Source organism: Lissotriton helveticus, chromosome 9, assembly GCF_964261635.1.
Source record: "Lissotriton helveticus chromosome 9, aLisHel1.1, whole genome shotgun sequence".
NCBI lineage: Eukaryota > Metazoa > Chordata > Amphibia > Caudata > Salamandridae > Lissotriton > Lissotriton helveticus.
Window position 1 is genome coordinate 538,680,948 of NC_136070.1, and position 19,859 is coordinate 538,700,806.

Consider the following 19,859-nt stretch of genomic DNA (forward strand, 5'->3'; position numbering starts at 1 on the left):
CCCGGCGGCAGCTTTCACCAGCCCATTCCTCCTGTTTGCGCTGACTAAAACTGAACCAACTACTAATTATGAAAGTGGGGAGAGAATGTGGGGTAATGGCCAGAGCTGCCGACTTCCGAGCTGGGGAACCAGGTTTCAAGTCTCGGCGTCAGCTCAACATCCTGTGATTCTGTGCAAATCACTTAATCTCCCCGTAAATGAATGTGTCCTTAACTGGTACTCATGAAAAGTGCTGGTGTTGGTAATTAAGTGCTGGTGCTGAGCACCGTAAACCATCGGCTCAAATTAAGCATTGGGCCAAATTACAAACTGTATTCAGGTGAACCAACATCAAGGCAGAGCCACAGTTCCTCAATGCAATACTGCTGAAAGCGCTTCTTTTGATTAGATCACATCTGGCAACAGTTGTGCTGCCAAGTCAGACCTAAAAATGGATCTGTGAATGACGTACTGTTCACAAATTAACTGTGTCAGCCACGGGTACATCCTGGCTATTTGTAGCGCTTCCTGGGATGAAAGATCGGTTCTGTTGTGAAAAGAGATGCAGTGCTACAAATGGACAAATGTACTTGAGAAACTCAGCATGGCGACCGATTCAGTAGTTAGGCGGTTCACGAGAAGCAAAGTCTGTGACTGTCTGCTCATGCTCTGTTAGTACATACCCACCTTGCATTGACGACAAGGAGAAACAACCTTGCATTGACGACAAGGAGAAACAAATCAATCAGTAAGGCTCTTGCGGCCTAGCCTTGTTATCACAATTTGCATTGCATTTTCAGATAACTTAGGAAGTTAAAAGTACCAGCTTCAAACATCTAGGAATCGCTAGCAAGTCCAGAGTACAATATATGTAGGCAAGCTGGGGAGGTTAATGCTTTTGTAGCAGCAGTCTGTGTGGAATTTTCTGGTCTCAGGTTTGAATCATCTTTAAATAGGCAAGAGTGATAATACAGAGCACCATGTATGTCCTGCATGTCTCAGGTCTGTAACCTAATAAGAAAGCTCAGCGTGCTGTCTTTCGAAGAGAGCTTGGGAAAGTAAATACTTGCATATCTTGGTTTATCTCTTGGCCAATTTATGAAGTGATACGGAGAGAATGCACAGTTTCCCCTGATGACCTGTTGAGTCAGGGGGTAAGTTGTGACAATGTCCAGCTGTAGACCCATTGAATACCAACATCTACTCCCAAGCAGGACAGTCTGACAAAGGGAAGCACTGATCGTCCATGAAGTTAGGCCTTTGGGGCAGGGCATGCTGGTAGCGGGATTAAAAGCCCCTAACCCTTCCAAAGGACTGAGTCAGCAAAGCACAGTACACACTGAAAGGAGTGGGATTAGCTATGACACTCAAATCTGCCTTGATATGCTGCACCAGTGTGCAGTCTGGGTGATTGCGCAGGGCAGAAGCCTTGTTCTGGCACAAGAATATTTGCCCAAACTAGATTCTGCACAGTTGTCACACTAGGCCAGCACTGTATGGATAGGAGATAGCACTGAATGCACCCAGAGGCCCATAGGAATGAATGGGAAGACATTCTCCATTTGCGATTCTCAATTAGAGAATCGCAAATTGAGAATGCAATTTCAAGGGAGCCAGGGTTGCACCCCTCAAATGAGCATGGGTGCAGATGGGGCGCACGTACATGCCCTAAGGGCATGTATGTGAGTCACATGGCACTTTGAAAAATGCAAAAAAGTGCATTTTTCAAAGATATCGCAAATTACCACCAGCTTGAAGTTGGTGGTAATTTGCGATTCCTTAAGTCCAAATTGCACTTTTTCTGTGCTTCTTACATTGCATTTAAGGAATCACAATTTGCAATTCCTTAAATGCAATCGCAAAATAGGGAATCACAAAATTTGCGATTCCTTATTTTGCGAGGGGTGTTTTGTGTCATACATTGGACACTGCTGATTTGCGATCGCAAATGCCAAAATTCGGCGAATTTCAGCGTTTGCGATCGCAAAATTGCCTTCATACATATGGCCCTAAATCCATAGCTCAGTCTGTCAAATAAAAGGATGCTTAGGGCTGGTGTAAAAATCGAATGCTGCTCCAAAGTGGAAATATATACTTCAGTCAATAAATCCTAGTTGTTGGTGCATAAGGCCAAAGCTATGGGGATAATTTGTCTGCAAAGGCTAAAATAGTCCATGACTCCTAAGACCTTGTCTCACTATCTTTCCCTTTTCCAGTGCCCGAAATGGAGTCGACTGGCTGCCATGACAATGACGGCATCAATGCGCTCTGCACTCAGATCAACACCTCTTTCACCAGGCCCTCGGATGATCCGTTTGCCACCAGCTCTACCTCCAATGGCACCATGACACCAACCATGTCCTCCCCCGCAGCACAGGGTAAGTATGCGAGCTGACAGCGCCTTCTTATTGCAATAGCGAGATCATCCTGCCTCGAGTGCCCAGTAAGGGTTAGTGTGCCTGAGAACATTAACTAGATAGGACATTTTGAAAGGGCCAGTCTAGCCAATTCCGTGATTGAAATTCTAACTTTTTTTATTTTTTGCAGCGTTTACATAATTATTATTGATTTTTATTTTTTTTCACAGTTTGAAATTACTGTATAATAAAGTTTTGCTTTTAGTATTTAAGTGTTTATATTTTTCTTACCCAGTAGCTCAGTTCTTTCCTTGGTTCCTGCTTTAACCCGTTTGCTGCTTCGAAGCTGAACGTTCGAAGAAACGGGTGCGGCCGCGTCGGCCGTTGGACGTGCGCAGCACCAGGCAGGTAGCTTGCGCGACGTCCAACGGCCGACGGCAGCAGCAAAGGGGTTAATGTTGTGGATTGGTTTTGAGCGCACTAGGAGAGTTGAGACTATATTAGAACATTGGAATGTTGGGAACTCCTTTTGAAGACAATGGAGTGTGCCGGGCTTCTAATGGCTGGTAGAAGTCCGGAGCTCCAACATTCCAATGTTGTCCTTTGCAGCTGTTGCTAAAACAAAGGCCTCTCGGAGCCGGAGAAGATTGAAATTCCCTCAGGTTCTATGAGGCCTTTGTTTTATTTGTTAGATCATTCTGCCCTCTAGTGGCAGAATTTTCTAATAGCCTTCTAGCCCTCTGTAAGGGGGCTACACTGGCATTAAAGTTTCATTCCCCTGTTAAAGGCCCTCACATATGCTGAAGCACGCCTTTAATGGCTGGTATAGGCCGCTACGGGGGATATAAGGCTATATTACTACTATAGTAGGGAAATAATGCCACAGTAGGAATATAGGGAGGGCTATGACCTCACAGCAAACATCTAAGTAAAATGTTGTCTGTGACTCCTCAGCGAGCGGTTTAGGCTGTCACATCATAGTAGGAATCAGAGAGCAGCTGGGGAGTTGAGGCTATGACATTACCGTGAAATGTTAGGGAAGCTTAAGAGTTCAGGTTCTGAAGTCACCGCAGGGGTCTAATTATAGCATCTTCACCATTACTATAAATATCTCTCCGTTGTCCCTCCCTCCTTCCAGCTCTCTACCTATTATATTCCTGTCTCGTTCACACTCATTTTCTATCAATTGAGCAATCTCTCTCTCAGTCTTTTTCTATTTCTGTCCATATATAGATAGGGCCTCTGTAGTTATGTTTAGGTCAGACTTTCCATTGAAAATGCATTTTTTAATTTGCTAATATTTTTGTGGTGTTTGACAAATTTGCATGAAACTCCTCTCATAATAACAGATTTTCTTGTATGGGGCTGCTTGCTTCATTACTCACCAGGCATATCTATAAAGTAAACTGTAACTGCCAACTACTGTAGACTAATCATCCAGGGTATGAACCAAGCTTTTTGAGACACGAAAAGCAACTCTCGCTCGAAAATTGTGAATAAGCGCAGGGAAGAAAGTAGGAAAATCAGTGCAGGAAATGAAAGGCAGAACATAAGGAAAAAAGGAGCAGAAATGAAGAAAAGAGAAGAGAAAATCAAGGAAGGAAAGGAAACAACAGTAGGGAAGCAGGAGATGCAAAAAACAACTACAACGAAAGGGCAAGCAACATTGAAAGTAGGGGGTTAAGGACTATAAAAGGTGGACAGGTGCACGCAACAATCTGTAAGCAACAATGACGTTAAAGCAATGACGATGGGAGAAGCAAGAAGAATAAAATTACTTTTAAATGAGCACGAGCGGCATAAAGACACTAATGAAGCAATTAACCAGTACTTGGTCTATGCTCCATTGAATGGATAAACACAGGAAGAGAAAGTGAAACTGGCACATGCAGACCGATGAGAATCAAGCTAATGAGAGTGACGATGAAGCCAACCAGAGAGAAGTGTGTGGGGCTCTAAGGAATTTAAAATTGTATTTTTTCCGCTAACAAAATATCTCGCAGGCAGCAGCCCAGGCATGTCTCAGGTAAAACCCCAAAACGGCTGAACGGAATTTCACCAAACCTAGCTTAATTGCACCAAACTTAGAATGGGCTTAGTCTTGATTCTATCTTACTCCTCTTTCTTCCACCACCCTACATTTCATGCCTCTTTATCGTCCGGTTGCAAGTTTTTTCATCCCTGCGTTCAAAGTATTCTCCTATATTTCTCTTCCCCCTCTCTCCCTTGTCTGCCTTTCTTTCTCTTGCTCTGGGTCAAAAGTCTGATGTTGAAAAATAGGTCTGGTTCCAAAAATGAGTTAACTGTTCCCCTCGCCTGCATTGACAGGCATAAAATAAGCACTGGTAGTGCTGTGACAGTATTAGATATGGGCACACCTTAATAGCGTTGTTAGTAGTACAGGAAGGGAGAATTACATTAGTGAAGAATACCAGTCGATAAACCTTCCTAGACTTGCCTCGGCAGCCCGGAGAAGTCTACATTGGCTTCCCATTCTGTCCAGGATCTCTTTTAAGATTCTTTGTCTTGCCTATGGGGCCCTTCAAGGCACAGGTGTTGTGGGTGTTAAGTCACTTATTCATCTCTACTCTCCTAGTCGACCCTTCGCTCATCTAATAAAAATCTTCTTGAGGTTCCCAAGTTTGTAAGAGCCAAATGGGGAGGCAGAGCATTTTCCTCGGTGGTACCCAGGCTATGGAACTCTCTTCCTCCCGAACTCCTGGGGCAACCGTCGATTGCTCTGTTTCGCAAAACATTGAAAACCTGGCTTTTTTCTGAAGCGTATCTGTAGAGTACTTCTTCGGTAACTACATATTATTGGACCTGCTTAGGCGCCTTGATGCCCTTGGGCTAAGTTGCGCGATACAAGATTCCCTTCATTCATTCATTCATTCATAATCGGTCCTGAATAACGGTTCCACTTTTGTACCGTCTTTGTCTTGCATTCAGGAGACTCAAAATAAATTTGAGGTTGGCGCCACCATGTGGACAGATTTAAAAGAAACTGTCAAACATTTCGATTATGAAGCTGTGTAAAAAAAACAGGTCAGTTTTTTGATCTTTGGAGCAGCCCACATTCGACTAGCTGAAAGCGTCCACATCAGCCCCTTTTTTTACGCACGCACGTACGTGTAGGCAGGTCATGCTCCCGGTGAAAGTGAAGCTACAATTAGCGAGTGCAAAGAAAACACTGGAGGTGTGGCGCATGACGTGAAAGCAAATCACTGCTTGACATTTGAATGTATAGCAGAATGTATTTATATAGCACTTCAGGGCTTTAAGTGGACAAAAAAACTGGGTGTCTCTCAGAGGGGCGTGGTCGATGTAATTAAGGGCGTAGCTTAAACATACACAAGCTAAAAATATGTGCTTAGCATAGTGTACCGCCTAACTGGTATTTTCCTGCTTCTGTCATTGCAACCAGCAGAGGCGCAAGTAGAGCCACATTTCGGGGGGGCTAAGAAAAAATTTCGGGGGGGCTGAAACATTAAGCAGTAGGTAGAGTGGTGCTGCAGGGGCTCTTAGAAGGGGTGAACATCAACAAAGCCTCTTTAACATGCACACGGTCTTTTAAAGACCTGTGAAGTGCTGGGGTGCAGCTGTGTGTTTGCCCGGGAGCTGTCTGAGCCCGGGCTGCCACACACGACAGGGGGTTGGTGGGGGGGGGGGGCTGAGGCCCTTTGATTCCAATGGGTGTTGCGCGCCTGGCAACCAGATATATATAATACAACAGGTAACATTGCACCTACAACAAGCTAGGACTATTGGCTTTGCCAGTGGTTGTTAGTTGCATAAGACAAATAAGCAACAGCTACGGCTTCCTTGTATAGAACATTGAAAATGCTTCGGTTCTAAAATAGTGAGACTGAAAGAACTTTAACAAGCCTCTTTGAAGTTATATCAGAGGTAGTGAGGGGTGGTACTGCTGCAGAGTTAAGATTTTTTTTTTCACCCCGAGGATGAGGGCAAAAATGGAGAGCCCGAAAGGGACCTGTCTCAGCACCTTCTTTTAAAACTGCTGGTGCTCGGCAGGACCCGGCCCACTTAAAGCTCTGTAGCACTTACTACCCCATGTGAGGCTCTGAAGGACTTGCGTACATGGCAGCAAGCAACGCCGTACAGGGAGTGTGGTTGGAAAGTTTTTTTTTAATTTTATCGTAAGTCCCCCCTCAACCCCTTCTCAAAAGGTGTGGTTATCGTGATCCGGAAGGCAGCGCTTTGCAGTGTGGTGAATGAAGAAACATGAACACCACAGTTTATTGTTTTCAATAAGATGACAGTTGTATTCAAATTGACTTTACTATATAATACTCCGGCTAACCGTAGCTTACCTGGCTAATTAATGTCTGCCTTCAGCTAATGCAGTCGCTCAGTCGGTGAATGTGCTTGCACCAATGTAATCTGCAGTTCATTCATTTGAATCCTGCGGAGCAGAGTCAGTCTTTTGAGTTCAGTAAAAAGAAAACACCTTTATCTGCAGGTTGTTGAGTGAAATGCAAATTCCTCCATTCGCTTTGCAAAGCATTAAGTATACTAGAGTTTGAGACCCTAGAATGTGGTTTCTGCTGAATTGTACTTCTATCACAAAATTAAAGAGAGAATGGAAGGCCACTGGAAGAAGACTGCAATGAAAGAGGTTTCATTTTTACCTGGAATATAATTTTGCTATTGTATGTCCCTTAGAATATCCAGCCTCAAAATGTTTCACTTGGACAAGCCTATGTGAATGCACCAGCCGGATGTATGTCATTACAACGCATGCTTTCACAACGCATGCCTTTACCACGCAAGTTTTACAACGCAAATCGTTACAACGACTTGCGTTGGGGGTGCTGGATAGTGAGTAGTTTAATTTACTATTCCAACTCCAGTCCCCGTGGATAGTAGGGAAGGTGTTGGATAGTAAATTAAACTATTTCCTATCCTAGAGCGACCCCCAGCGCAAGTTGTTGTAATGACTTGCGTTGTAATAGTTGCGTGGTAATGGTATGTCGTTGTAATAGTTGCGTTGTAATGGTTGTTCACCCACCAGCCTGGACAAGTAGCAACTATCTTGGTGCGCATGTAGGTCCAGCCAGGGCTGCAAGTGTCATGGTGATTGTGTCGGCCCGGTATGTGCTATAACTGTCTTCGAGAACATATCAGAATCGTCAGGTCTGCAACCGCCTGGAAAATCCTATCTGCCCAGTTGGCACCCATACCTCCGTTGAAATCGGCGTACAGCTGAAGTGGGCTGCATCCATCTCGCGAGGTCGATCAGAATCGTGGCGGAGGCGCCAGGGCCGCTAATTGAACCTGGGCTGAACCTCTGTGGCCACATGAGAAGAGACATCGGCTGTTTGTGCTCGATCTCTTTTGCAATTTTTAAGGACTGCCCAGGACTCTGCTTGCGAGCAGAAGACAATGCTGCTGAATCTGGGCTACTCAAATGGAAAGACTCAGAGGCTTTCTTCGTATCCATTACACCATCATGGGTAAAAACATGCAAACCCTTGAACTGGTTGCGCGTTTTACAGGAGTTGCACCAGATTCCACAACTGAGCCTAATTTGTGCTCCATTATTGCTGAAGGCGACAAGCTGATCAAGGGTCTACTGTGTTGGAGATCACTCGAGCGGGGATCAGCGGGAAGTAGTGCAACAAGGAAGAATCATGACCAGGATGACTGCCCTGTATACGGGACTGAAATTTGTAGATTTTAGCAGTGCTGTGAGACTGAAAGTGCTTTCATAAAAAATAAAAAAAACAATGGGTAGACAGTGATGATATTGTGTCACTGATTTTGAAGTTCTGAAATTGCGTCCCCCCACCCTATACCTGTTAATGCTCTCCCTCACTACCCTAAGAGTCAAGCTCAAGCAGGCTTGTACTTGGCCCAGTTTGCAGAGCCATTGTAGGACAGACTCCTGGACACCAGAAGCAAATGACCTCAACCACTACAGTTGGGGGCCAGCACCCCCTTCTCTGCTCTGTGGTCCCCTGAACATGGTCTGAACAGCCCCCACTCGTACAATTCGCCTGCCCCACATGTTTGCCTGAAAGGAAATCTATCTTAGTCTCTTCTCTGAAAAGTAAACCTCCTTGTAACCGTTATGGCAAGCACAGACAAAGCCAATCTGTCTCATCTGCAGGCTTTGCCAATGCTTCTTGTTGATGCTCTCCATCATTAACCAAAATAAGCCAGCATTGACAAAGCCAGTAGGTCTAGCCTATGAGAACTATTGGCTTTGCCAATGTTTTGTTGCTATGCTGCACTGCAGCATGGATGCTTTGCAGTGTGGCTAAAACTAATTTAAAAAAGCGTTATGATGCAGCCAGGGCTAATGTGTTTATTTTTCATTTTAAAGTGCATTGGCGCTGGATGCACCATAGTCTTTTCTTTATTGTTACATTTTGGCATGCTGCACAGCAGCCACACTGGTATACAGCATGTCTACAAATCATTGCCAAAGTTGGCAAGGCTCATGCTGAACAGTGTGAGCTAAAGGCAATGGAGGTGCCAATAGTCTCAAAACAGATCCTTGTTGGCCTTGCCAATGCTTGTTAGATCTCAGCACATCACCATGTGATTCTGAGCAAATGAAGTAATCTGCCCTTGCATGAAAAAAGGAAAAAAAGGAATATGGCAACAATCCTATCCCATAAACAAAGCAATTGTGCCAATGTCGTGTTTTTGTGAAAATGCATTTTGAAGCAGATAACATCTGTTGTCACCATAAAAGCTGATAACATCTGTTGTCACAATAAACATACATTTCAAAGGAGAAAAATGGCTTATTTGAAGTGCGTGTGGCACAGTAAAACAAATGGCAAGAAATTTAACAGGGATGAAGAAACAAGCATTTACAATGCAATAGGTCTCGCATTCGCAGGAGTTTATGGTATTGGCATTGTGGACAATGCATTTTATTTATGTGTTTGTTTTTAAAACAGATAAATATAAAGCATTGTTATTTACAATGTCAATAGGTTAAACTCTCACAAATGCGAGACCTATTGCATTGCTTCCTGTAGCAGCGGATGAGACGGAGCAGACAGAAAAGAGGAGGAATCAGCTGTAGTGAACTGCGCTGATTAAAAGAAAGGCGCGACTCGCCGAAGTAAATTTTTGCAATATTGGAAGATTTTGATAAGCATTGCAGCATGCCGTCTGTGTGGCGCTGCTTAGTAAAAACTTACAATTTTGAAAAAATAAACTTCGGCAAGCCACGCCTTTCTTTTCTTCGTTGCGGCTCGCCGAAGTCTATTTTTTCAGTATTGTACATGAGCACCAGTTGCGTTACAGACACACATTCATCCATGTGCAGTAGATTGACCCAAAACCCTTTATAAGTACTGGTACTGTGTATAATCAGTCTTTCAACAATAGACACCTAAAGCTTTCTTTATTCAAGACAGATAATTGTACGGGAGCAAGGGGTATTGGTTTCTCGTCCCGTTCCTTGCTCGTCTCAATGTATGCGGACGACATTACGCTCTACGTCCGCTATCCCCAAGAGAACCTTAGTCCTCTTGTCCGCGAGATCATTCAGTTTAGTGGGCTGTCGGGCATCCAGGTCAACTGGAGCAAGTCGGTCCTTTTCCCACTGACTGACGCCACTGTGCCATTCTCACTTGATTTTCCATTCGTATGGGCCTCCAGCCCCACGCGCTACCTGGGCATCTGGCTCAGTAGGGATCTGGATGAACTGTGGAGATCGAAGTTTGGTTGTGCGGTAGACTGGCTAGAATCCAAGATCCCACGGTGGAGCCAGCTCCTGCTGTCATTGGCGGGCTGCATCGCAATCGCCAAAATGGTTGTCCTTCCAAAATTCCTCTACTTGTTTTTAAATATCCCCATCCCCCTCACCGCTCATTTTTTCCGCAAATTACACTCCCTAATTATTTCATTGGTCTGGGCGGGTAAACAACCAAGAGTAGCTTACAATATCCTTACTCTTCCCATGTCTGCCGGCGGAATGGGCGCGCCTGACTTCAAGCTGTATGCACTGTGCGCTCAGGCCAGTTTCCTGCATTTTTGGATCCACCCCTCATCAGCCTCACGTCGCCGTTGAGACGGATGTAGCTTCTCCCTGGCCTCTGACCACAGCTTTGTTTGCGCCCGCGGTGCGCCCTCGGGCCGAGATCGACACAGTCGGGACGCTTCGTTGGGCCTGGTCTGGCCTGCGTCGGCTGTCCGGCATCCCCTTGCTCTCTGCTAACTCCGTGCCCATAGTTAACCATCCGGATTTTCCTTCACTTCAGGCCTCCATTATGTCCAGGAGTGCAGCGCGCTTGGGCCTGACGACTGTGGCGGACCTCTACCCGGAGAACACCTTCTTTACGCTCCCTGACGCATCGGGTACACAGGACGCTCTTATTTTACCAGCTACGTTCCACGTGCCGGAAGCTGCACTCCACTTTCCCTCAACCCCCAGCCAACATGCCAGCTCTGGATCTCATTTATACCTCCTCGTCCCCACAGAAATTAGTCACCAAACTATATGCCCTCACTCTAGTGTCCGCCCCCATCTCCTCTGATCGTGCTCGGGAGGCATGGGGTACTGATCTTGGCGCCGACATCTCGCCAGCTGACTGCCTCTATTGTTGTAATCAGACGAAGAAGCTGTCACCAAACTACCGGCTTCGTTTGATCCATTTCAAGTACTTGCATAGGCTTTACCGTACCCCGGTGCAGCTTCACAGGCACGGGCTCACTCCCGGAGATAATTGTGTGCATTGTGCCGCTCCTGCGGTGGATTTCGCTCATCTTGCTTGGCTTTGCCCGAGGGTCTCGGAGTTTTGATGGGCGGTGTGTTCTGCCATTTCTGACATTACCGGCGCGATAGTGCACCCCGATGCTCCTCTGTGCCTTATCAGGTTTGTCAAGTTCTGCCCCGACGCCTCCCGCCGCCTGATCGCGATGCTGCTGGTCCTTGCTAGGCGTAGGGTGGCCATGTGTTGGGGTCGCAGGCCAGCTCCCAAGGTTGAGAGTTGGCTGGAGGACGCCTCTCGGTGCCAGACACTCGGAGTTCTGGGATTTTATGCCTGCTAGGTCCCGACCTGTTGAAATCTGGGCCCCTTTGATTACCTACCTTCTTTCCCGTTCTCACCCTAGTGGCGCTGCCTCTCCCGCGCTCCCCGCCGGCCTTGGGTCCATGGTAGCCGCCGGTGCTGGTCAGTGACTGCCTTTCCCCCCTGCAGTGTGCGCATCCACCCCTTTCTCCTTAGCCCTTCATTTCCGACACCGCTCTATCTGTGTTTTTCCATGAGGGAGGGACCTTGTTGTGATAGAGTTGTGACATTCTCTTCATGTTTATTTACTGGGTTAACAGTTGACACCCATGTATAATGGAGTGCTTGACCTGCTTTCTGTTTTGTATATTGCACTGCGCTATTGTACGATGTACTGTGTCTGCCTTGACTTTTCTCAATAAAGGTTTTTGAAAACAAAACAAAAAAAATTGTACCGGAGCAGGGCTAGCTGCTCCATTAAGAGCAAGCAGTCCGCTATGACATTGTCCAACCATGCCACAGTGGGTATTGGAACACAGACCACTTGATAATGGATTGATGACCTATGACTATTTTTACTTTAGCTTCTATTATAGGTTTTGAACACTTTATTATTAAAAATGACCCATGTTGGAAAAAGCAGTGTTTGTTAATTGATAAGTTTCATGTGTCCATATAGAGGGAGATGTTTGAGTGAGGATAGACTGAAATGAATGTAATTCATGGTCTGCAGCATATGTTATACAGTGTTCTTTCTTTTCTTCTAGGGGCAGCAGCATATGGAGATCACAGCATGACGCCATCAGGTAGCGCCACCTTCCAACCAGGACACAGACGGACGCCCTCCGAGGCAGAGCGATGGTTGGAGGAAGTAGCAAAATCAGCAAAGGCGCAGCAACAGCAACAACAGCCCCAACCACAGCCGATGCTCCTTATGCCCATGTCCATCCCCACCACCGTGCAGTCCTTCCCTATGGCCTATGATGCTGCTCCGACACCTGCCAGTATGTATATGGCACAACACATGCAGCCCGCGTACATGCCCATGGCCACCTACAACCCTACCATGGCCAGCAGCATGTCCTATCCCACTCCAAGTGTCCCCGTGGTGGGCATCACACCCTCTCAAATGGTGGCCAACGTGTTCTGCACTGCCACTCAAATGCAGTCATCAAACTTGGCAAGCAAGAGCAGTCCGTACCCTCAGGGCTTAGTGCACAATCCACCTGTCTCAACGCCAGGCAGTCAATATTCGAGCCCCATGCAACAATCCAGCAGCACAGCCAGGCCGCGAGCGAATGGCACTGCCAACGGCACATCATGGCCGCCGGATCCCAACCAGCTGAAGGGACCCTCCACCATGCAAGAGGTCGACCAGTTCGAAGCACAGTGGGCAGCTTTGGAGTCCAGGTCCCAGAGGGCAGCAAACCCCTTTTCCAATGACCTACAGAAAACATTTGAAATTGAACTATAATGGGGGCAGGTTCCCCTTTATTCCCCTCCCCCCACATCCCATTCCTGACATTGACAGTCTCAGTGGATCTTGTGGACTTTGTTTTTGATGTGGGACCTGATATTTATGACTTTCCCTGCAGAGGACCACAGGTATTTAAAGACACACCAGACGGCCAGAATGAAATTGAAAAGCTGAAGCAGAACAGCTGGTGGCAATGAAATACGCTGCACCAAAAAAAGTAGAGGTAGTGTTGGCTACCATGTTTCCATATCCATGAATCATGCAGACTACAAGGTTTGGATCTGATTGCACCAATCTGAGACGGCCTGAAAAATAAAAGGCGCTGAATTGCTGCGCAGGGCCGCCAATGCTGGCTGTCGGATGCAGAATGGTCAGGACTGCTGAGAGGATTTGCCGGTGTACGGACACAGAGTTCTGAAATGGCAGCAACTTGAAAATGATGACCCAGAAAGCTTAAAGCGTCTGCAGAAGACCAGCAATTTATGTACCTATTTGCCTGAGTGTGCAGGGTGGGGAGGATTCTGCAACTTCTGGTTTAGTGGTGGGAATTAAGAGGTCTACCTAGGAGTATGGAGACAGAAAGAGCTAGGGACCAACCAGGTTGGAATCTGGACATGCAACTGCCAAACTTGAAAAAGAATTGTGGCCTCTTGGACAGTGATTTGATTGTACGAATCTATGTGCTTGATGGATGTAATCTTTTAGCAGTTTCTACTGCCACTGACAGCGGCCCGCTTAGCCGATGAGCCAATGGACGAGGGAACTCTTAGGGATTTTGGAGAGATCCTGATGGATATGTGACGTACACATATCTGCACTTTCAGCCCCCCCTTCCAAATAAGGACTTGTTATTGTGACAGTGTCTAGAAAACACAAACGGCAAGTGGCCTTCTTCTTTTATCAGAGGATCGGTTCACCTTGGATACCAGATGTAGTCCTTAAAATATAGTTTTTTGTTTGTTTTTTCAAACTAGGCATTGAGGGTCTGTAAATTTCTCTTTCAGCCACTCTTGAATTTGAGGCCACATTTCCACTACAAGTTAGGAAGCGTCAGGAAGACCTTGTAAAAGCATTGTCTTAATGTCGTGTTAATCATGAAATTCAGAAAATATAGACTCCAGTTCTGTGGCAGCCATCATTAACAGTTTTTTGTCAAGCTTCAGCACATATGTGACAGAGGGCTTTCTGCATGCTTGGCTCCTTTTTACATTTAAAGGAGATGCCTCAAAGGCGCCTCCTTTTCTGCACAAAAGCCCCAAATGATTTTCACAGGATGGTGATAGTACAGCTAGGGTTTGTATGCTTGTGGTTTGAGCTTTAAAGGTAAAACCTTCATAGAAAAGGCCAGGATCCAACGCAGCCTAAGTACTTCGGCTGCTGTGGACTGAGATGGAATCTTTCGGTGGTAACCTATGGCGCAATTACATGATCTTTTATTTAAAGTATGTCCCCCATATTCCGCTGGTAGTTTCCGCGCTTACGGAGGTAGTTTGTGGTCTTGCTTAAGAACAAGCCAAATTGTTTGGTTCTTATCCCACAAAACCTCCTGATCTCGGTCAGTGGCCAGTTTACGAGGGCAGTGTGCAAGGGGAGGCAACTAGAGTGTTTACTTTGTGGCATTCATGTTGTGCTTAACCCAAAGGTCTGATCTGGTTGTGGGGTTCGTGGAATACTGGAATGGCTTACACGTAGGCCACAAGCTATGCCAACAAGATGAAGAATTTGACATTAAAGGGGAAAGGCAGCTCCAGTTTTGCTTTTTAAAGTAATGAGAATAACTCGCAAAGATGGTGATCCACCTTTTCCTAGGGTACTTCTGTTGCATTTTAAGCCTAAGGTGGGGTGTGTGTGTGTCACATTATCTTGAAGGTGTGTGTGTATATATATATATATATATATATATATATATATATATATATATATATATATATATATATATATATTATTATTATTATTCTTAAATCCACATCTGCTTACTTTGACATTAAAGTGGTAGTCGTTATTGTGGATGTGATATTGTTCCAGTTGTATATTTCGACTATGATAATGTTCCCTCTCCATCTACCCCCTTCGGTACGTTTGTTGAGGTCGTGATTCTACATATCAAGAGCCTGGAATGGTTGGAATGATGTCTCTGTGACGTCCGGGCTTGAAGTAAGCCTTCTGCCCTTGCATTTTTGTAACATAAGAGAGACTTGCAACCTTCACATTGCTTATGTATTAAAATCATGGACGAGAATACCCCCTCACATCACATGCGAGGTGAAGTTCACTTGGTGGCGGCAACAGCCATCATCTGTCTTTTAGCTAGATATGCAGTGAGTGTAATCCACGGTCCTGCCTTATAATGATTCCTTGGGTAAACTGGTTCGCTGATGCCTTTTGCAAGGTTTGCCGCTCTCTCTTGCTCTATTTTCTTTATGTCAAGCCTTATTATTCTGCTGCAGCGTGCATTTCTCCACATATGCTGGTGCTACCAGATCCTTCTACACTTGTGAGGACTTATGGCAGCAGCTGCTTACAGGATTAGAGCTTGTCTCACCATGTTCAGATGGTAGTTGTCCACCAGTGTCATTAATGAATGCCAGCAAGGCCTAGATGTTCCTTACCTGTGTTTCCCTAGTCTGGCACAACAACTTCTGGTCAGAGGTCACATATTGCCGCCCTTTACCATATGTTGCTGTAAAGTACTTTGGGCTCACATATGAGATCAGCAGGTCATGAGGTCGGCCTTCCACAGAGTGGTATGTTTTCACATGCATCCGGATCATGTTTTGCCTTTCTCATGATCAGTAGTCTGCCCAAGACACCCACACTGTGGGGCTTTGAATGCTCCAGTTAAAACACTTCTTGCTGACCAAGGGTGTGCCATCCCACTTCACAGGAAGATGAGGATGAGGGAAAATAGAGAAACACAGACACTGTTAACAGGCAAAGCTGTGCACTGCTTGCACCACCCCATCAGCCAAACAGATTTGCAGATGGAATACTGGGGCCAGAGATCAAATCTTGTATTCCAGTAGAATAGGTTCATGTGGACATATCTACTATCTGCTTGTATGAGGGAACTATGTAGGTCCCTGTGGAAGTTAATGTGGGAGTGAGACGACTGTTCACATCACTCTAAAGCAGGGGGCACTGACGCAGGTGGGTGATACAAACCCTCACTCATAGTCCTTCTCTTCCTCAGCTGACGATGATTCCTCGTGACTATCTATATAGACAGACTCCAGAATGCCCAGTCTGCTAGTTGTGTCTTCAGACTCCTCAGTGATGTGTTCATTTGCTGTTGTGGTTTTCCTTTCTACATCTATTTTACCCATCATCTGCAATTTAGGCATCATCAGTGAACTAGAAGCCAATAGAAGTAAGGATTCCTGACATGATAAGCTATACTCTTTACAAAAAGTAAATCTTTCTGATGCTGTATAAAACCTACATGTAGAGTAAGGTATGTTCAGTGTCCACCACAGAGGCCGGGTTTGCATTAAAAAATTAATGCTAACTCCCCCTTGCCTATGGTACAAAATATCTGCAATGGTAACCCAAACTAGGAAGCATCTGTTCTTTGAGCCAATGGTGTGAGACTGGATTGATCCTTTCTCTGTTAGATCTTTGGGTTCAGCGCTCACTCGATGTATGTATTTCAGGCCACATATTCAGGTTCCAACCAGGCAGGCTGTTGAGGCCTGTGCCGTGTACAGGTAAATGGTTCAAGTTTCAACCAAGCAGGCTTAGCCTTTCGTCCTGCCAAACGCGATAAAATAAATGTCAAATTTAGTTGGGTAATAACTTTTGAGTTAGAGACTGAGACTCATTTTTACTAATGCTTTGTGCTGGGTTTGACAAAAACCTGACACAAAGTGTTGGAGTGGGATTTACTGTCCAGCTGAAACGAGTATTTGTGAAGGTTAGTAACCCAGATTAACACAAAGTTGCACTGTGCACTGCTTTGCTTTACTTTGCGTGAAGGGGGAGTTCCAAGGCTGCAGCATGGGCATTTCCATGCAGCAAAACCTTTTGCCTCTTTAGGCAGGCGTAACTAGGAGACATGTTTTGATTTTTCCTCGTATTTCCAACTTTTCATGTGTGCTGCGTTGTACAGCCCACATACCAAGTTAGAAAAAGTTTAAAGCACAGTTTTTATACTGGAAGAGACTCCTTCCTTCGAACCCTGTGCTTTAGAGTGCACACACCCTTGCACTATAGCACAAGCGTGTGTGCATTGGCACATAGCTTGCAAAAGTGCGCCTGCGATTGGGAGAGAAAGAGATTCACCATAGCTTAGAACAGGGCAGTAACTTTGGTGAAGTTTTGCCTTGCATCCAAAAATACTAACTCTGGGCATTTGTGAAGCACCTCCAGGGAGTCTCCTGCATGGTAGAAATTCACCTTTTAATTATTGTTACCTTGAGATTGTTAGTTACCTGCAGCACAACAATTCTGTGTTGCAAAGGCACCTGGTGATGTATACAATGGGATGGCTGGCTGCATGATTCAGAGAAAGGATCTTTTACAGTAACTTATCTCGTGGCCCAAGCCCACCAGAAATTCTGTATGGCGAGGTTGAGCTCCCGTTGTCCTAGAAATGGAAACCAAACGCTAGTATCCTTTTTTTTAATTATGATTTTCTCCTAGAGTGGTACTGAAAGAACTCTCTGCGGAAGCATCAGCAACCTATTTGTGGCAGATATTAACCCCTTCACTGCGGCGGCTATTCCACCGCAGTGCTAAGGGGGCGGGGCGGCCACGCGGCGGGCGCATGCTGGTGACGGAACTGCTCCTTCACCAGCCGCGGTTGTGCTGTGCTCATGACGGAGCAGTTCCGTCACAGCCCCGCCCGCTCAATGGAACGCTCAGCGCAGGCGCGGAATCCGCGCCACGCAGGCGTGCCAAGCGGGCCGTGATGGAACCGCTCCGTCATCAGCACAGTGCGGCCGCAGCTGATGACGGAGTGGTTCCGTCACCAGCAGGGGAGGGGTTAAAGCATGTATCTGCAAACTGTATTCCAGCAGAAGTTGGTCAAAGAATAGCCTCAATTGCCATGATAAATAAATGAAGTTTATAATGGAGCAGAAATATAAAGAATAGTTTAGAAATGGTGTGACTTACACCAGACGTGAGCACAGAACCCACACCATCATTGCTTACAAAAAGCAGGCTGCGTGAAGCGGGGTGATGTGTTAGTCAAATGGCGCATTAGCGCTGCATTTACAAACTAGGTTACTGACTGCTGGATTTGCTAATCTGTAGTAACGTGCAAAGGTGGTGGCTCAAAAATGATTTCTACAAGAGGCGGAAATAATCTTGGCACAGTACATTATCTGTGATAATTATAACGAAACTATGGACAAAACCCGAATAATGGCATAAAAGTGTTGCTCCTTTGCGTTGTTACTGTGCAGTACCGACTAATATGCAGGCTCTACATGTGTCTTGGAAATGTGTACTTTCTGGTTGAGAAGATGATGGAGGCAAACGTTAATTGAGGATAGTCAGAGGTTGGATTTTTCCCCCAATATGTTGGGCTATAAAGTAGGTTTTGGAACATTTGGGTTTAACAGTAATTCTAGGAACTTTATAGAGGGCCAGGGTGGTAAGTAATTATCTTTGGTGCTGTGGGTGTTTCCCAGTGGTTGGGATTTCCAGGCCGTAATACCAGAACTGGGTATACAGTTCAAGTTCAGCAATTACAGTCTGTATTATCCTACAGATAAACAGCAGGTGGTTTGCTCTTAGAGCGACCATTACAATACAACAATTTTCATCATTTACAGATGTAGCTGGTGTATTTAGGCTGTCATTTCACTGGTGGGTACTCTGTTGTTAGTTGTTCTAGTGAGTATACTGATATGTGCTATTTATTTCAGTATAGTGCTGGCAAAGTCAAGGAGGCCTTTGTCGCTACTTAGTAGAGTCAAAGAGACCTTTATAATTCACTTAGTATGTCGTGTGACTTGCCTTTATAAATGTGTTTAATATACCACTCTAAAATAATTTTGGCAGATTGCCAATCCACCAAGAATCAGTAACCAGAGCCTCGAACTCCACCAAGAATCAGTAACCAGAGCCTCGAACTTCATATACCATACCAGTTGAAGAATCCACTAGGAATTGAGTGGCACAGCATGCATGGCACCTTTAATAGGGCCAGTCTAGGAATCCAAATAAAATATGGTAGCAAAGCATACCATGAACCATTCCAGTTGGCAGGTTAGGAAATCCACAGATATTGTGCCACCAGAATGTAAACTCTACCACATATCTAACCAGTTATACAAACTTTGGTATCCACAGTGAACTAATATATTGGGAACTCCTAAGAAGACCTAAAATCTGCCAAAATCAGTTGGTCAGTAGATGGTAAAGTATACACCCACAGGTTAGTAGAGCTGGAGTCCTGCACGAGCATGTAGTCTGTACTTTACTAGACAACCCCATTTCCCTCTTTCATCCCTAAACACGGTTAAACTTTCGTTCTGCTCCACCCAAGTTTACCCACTGCAATAAAAACACAAGCAGCCTTAGTTCCTAGAGGTGTGGCAATTGAACAAAAAATCTTCTAAACAGGCAGGTTCAGGACCTGTCTTATATCTACGTTGTGCAAATAATCAGCCAAAAGATTATTTGCCTGTTTTATGTTAACTTAAATGCCAAATTTTGTATTTTATATTATTTAATATATTTTAGTTATGATTTTTAATATGAAAAAAATGTTTGACATAGCTACAGACATATTATTAGAACGTGATGAGTGGCACTTAGCAGTGCTGTTGGTATGCTGAAGAATAAGCGAAATAATTTATAGCTTTCTCTTCAGTCTTGCAGCAGAAGCCGTCATGTTCTCAAACATCTCTGATGGCAGATCAGCGTGGGCCTCCAGCCATTTATTACTGTAACGGTGCTTGGCCATGTTTGTGGTATAATAAGGAGTGAAAGTGCCATTGGTGCATTGTTAGCTAATCCTGTGTATTTAATAACTAAACCAATACATGTCATTAGCAGATGGTTGGATCAAGGTTGTATAAAAAGACTATAGAATACGAGATCGAC

At 45.2% G+C, this 19,859-nt stretch overlaps 1 protein-coding gene across 1 annotated transcript in view; it reads left to right on the forward strand.

Moving 5' to 3' along the window:
* NUMBL (NUMB like endocytic adaptor protein) overlaps positions 1 to 14,385 on the forward strand; it is a 268,204-nt gene extending 253,819 nt beyond the window's left edge. Inside the window, exons 9-10 of the mRNA XM_078660405.1 lie at positions 2,196 to 2,357; positions 12,097 to 14,385. Of these exons, the coding sequence (XP_078516531.1) occupies positions 2,196 to 2,357; positions 12,097 to 12,803 (869 nt within the window). The 3' untranslated portion in view covers positions 12,804 to 14,385. The remainder of the gene's footprint in view (positions 1 to 2,195; positions 2,358 to 12,096) is intronic.
* The last annotated feature ends 5,474 nt before the right edge of the window (positions 14,386 to 19,859 follow it).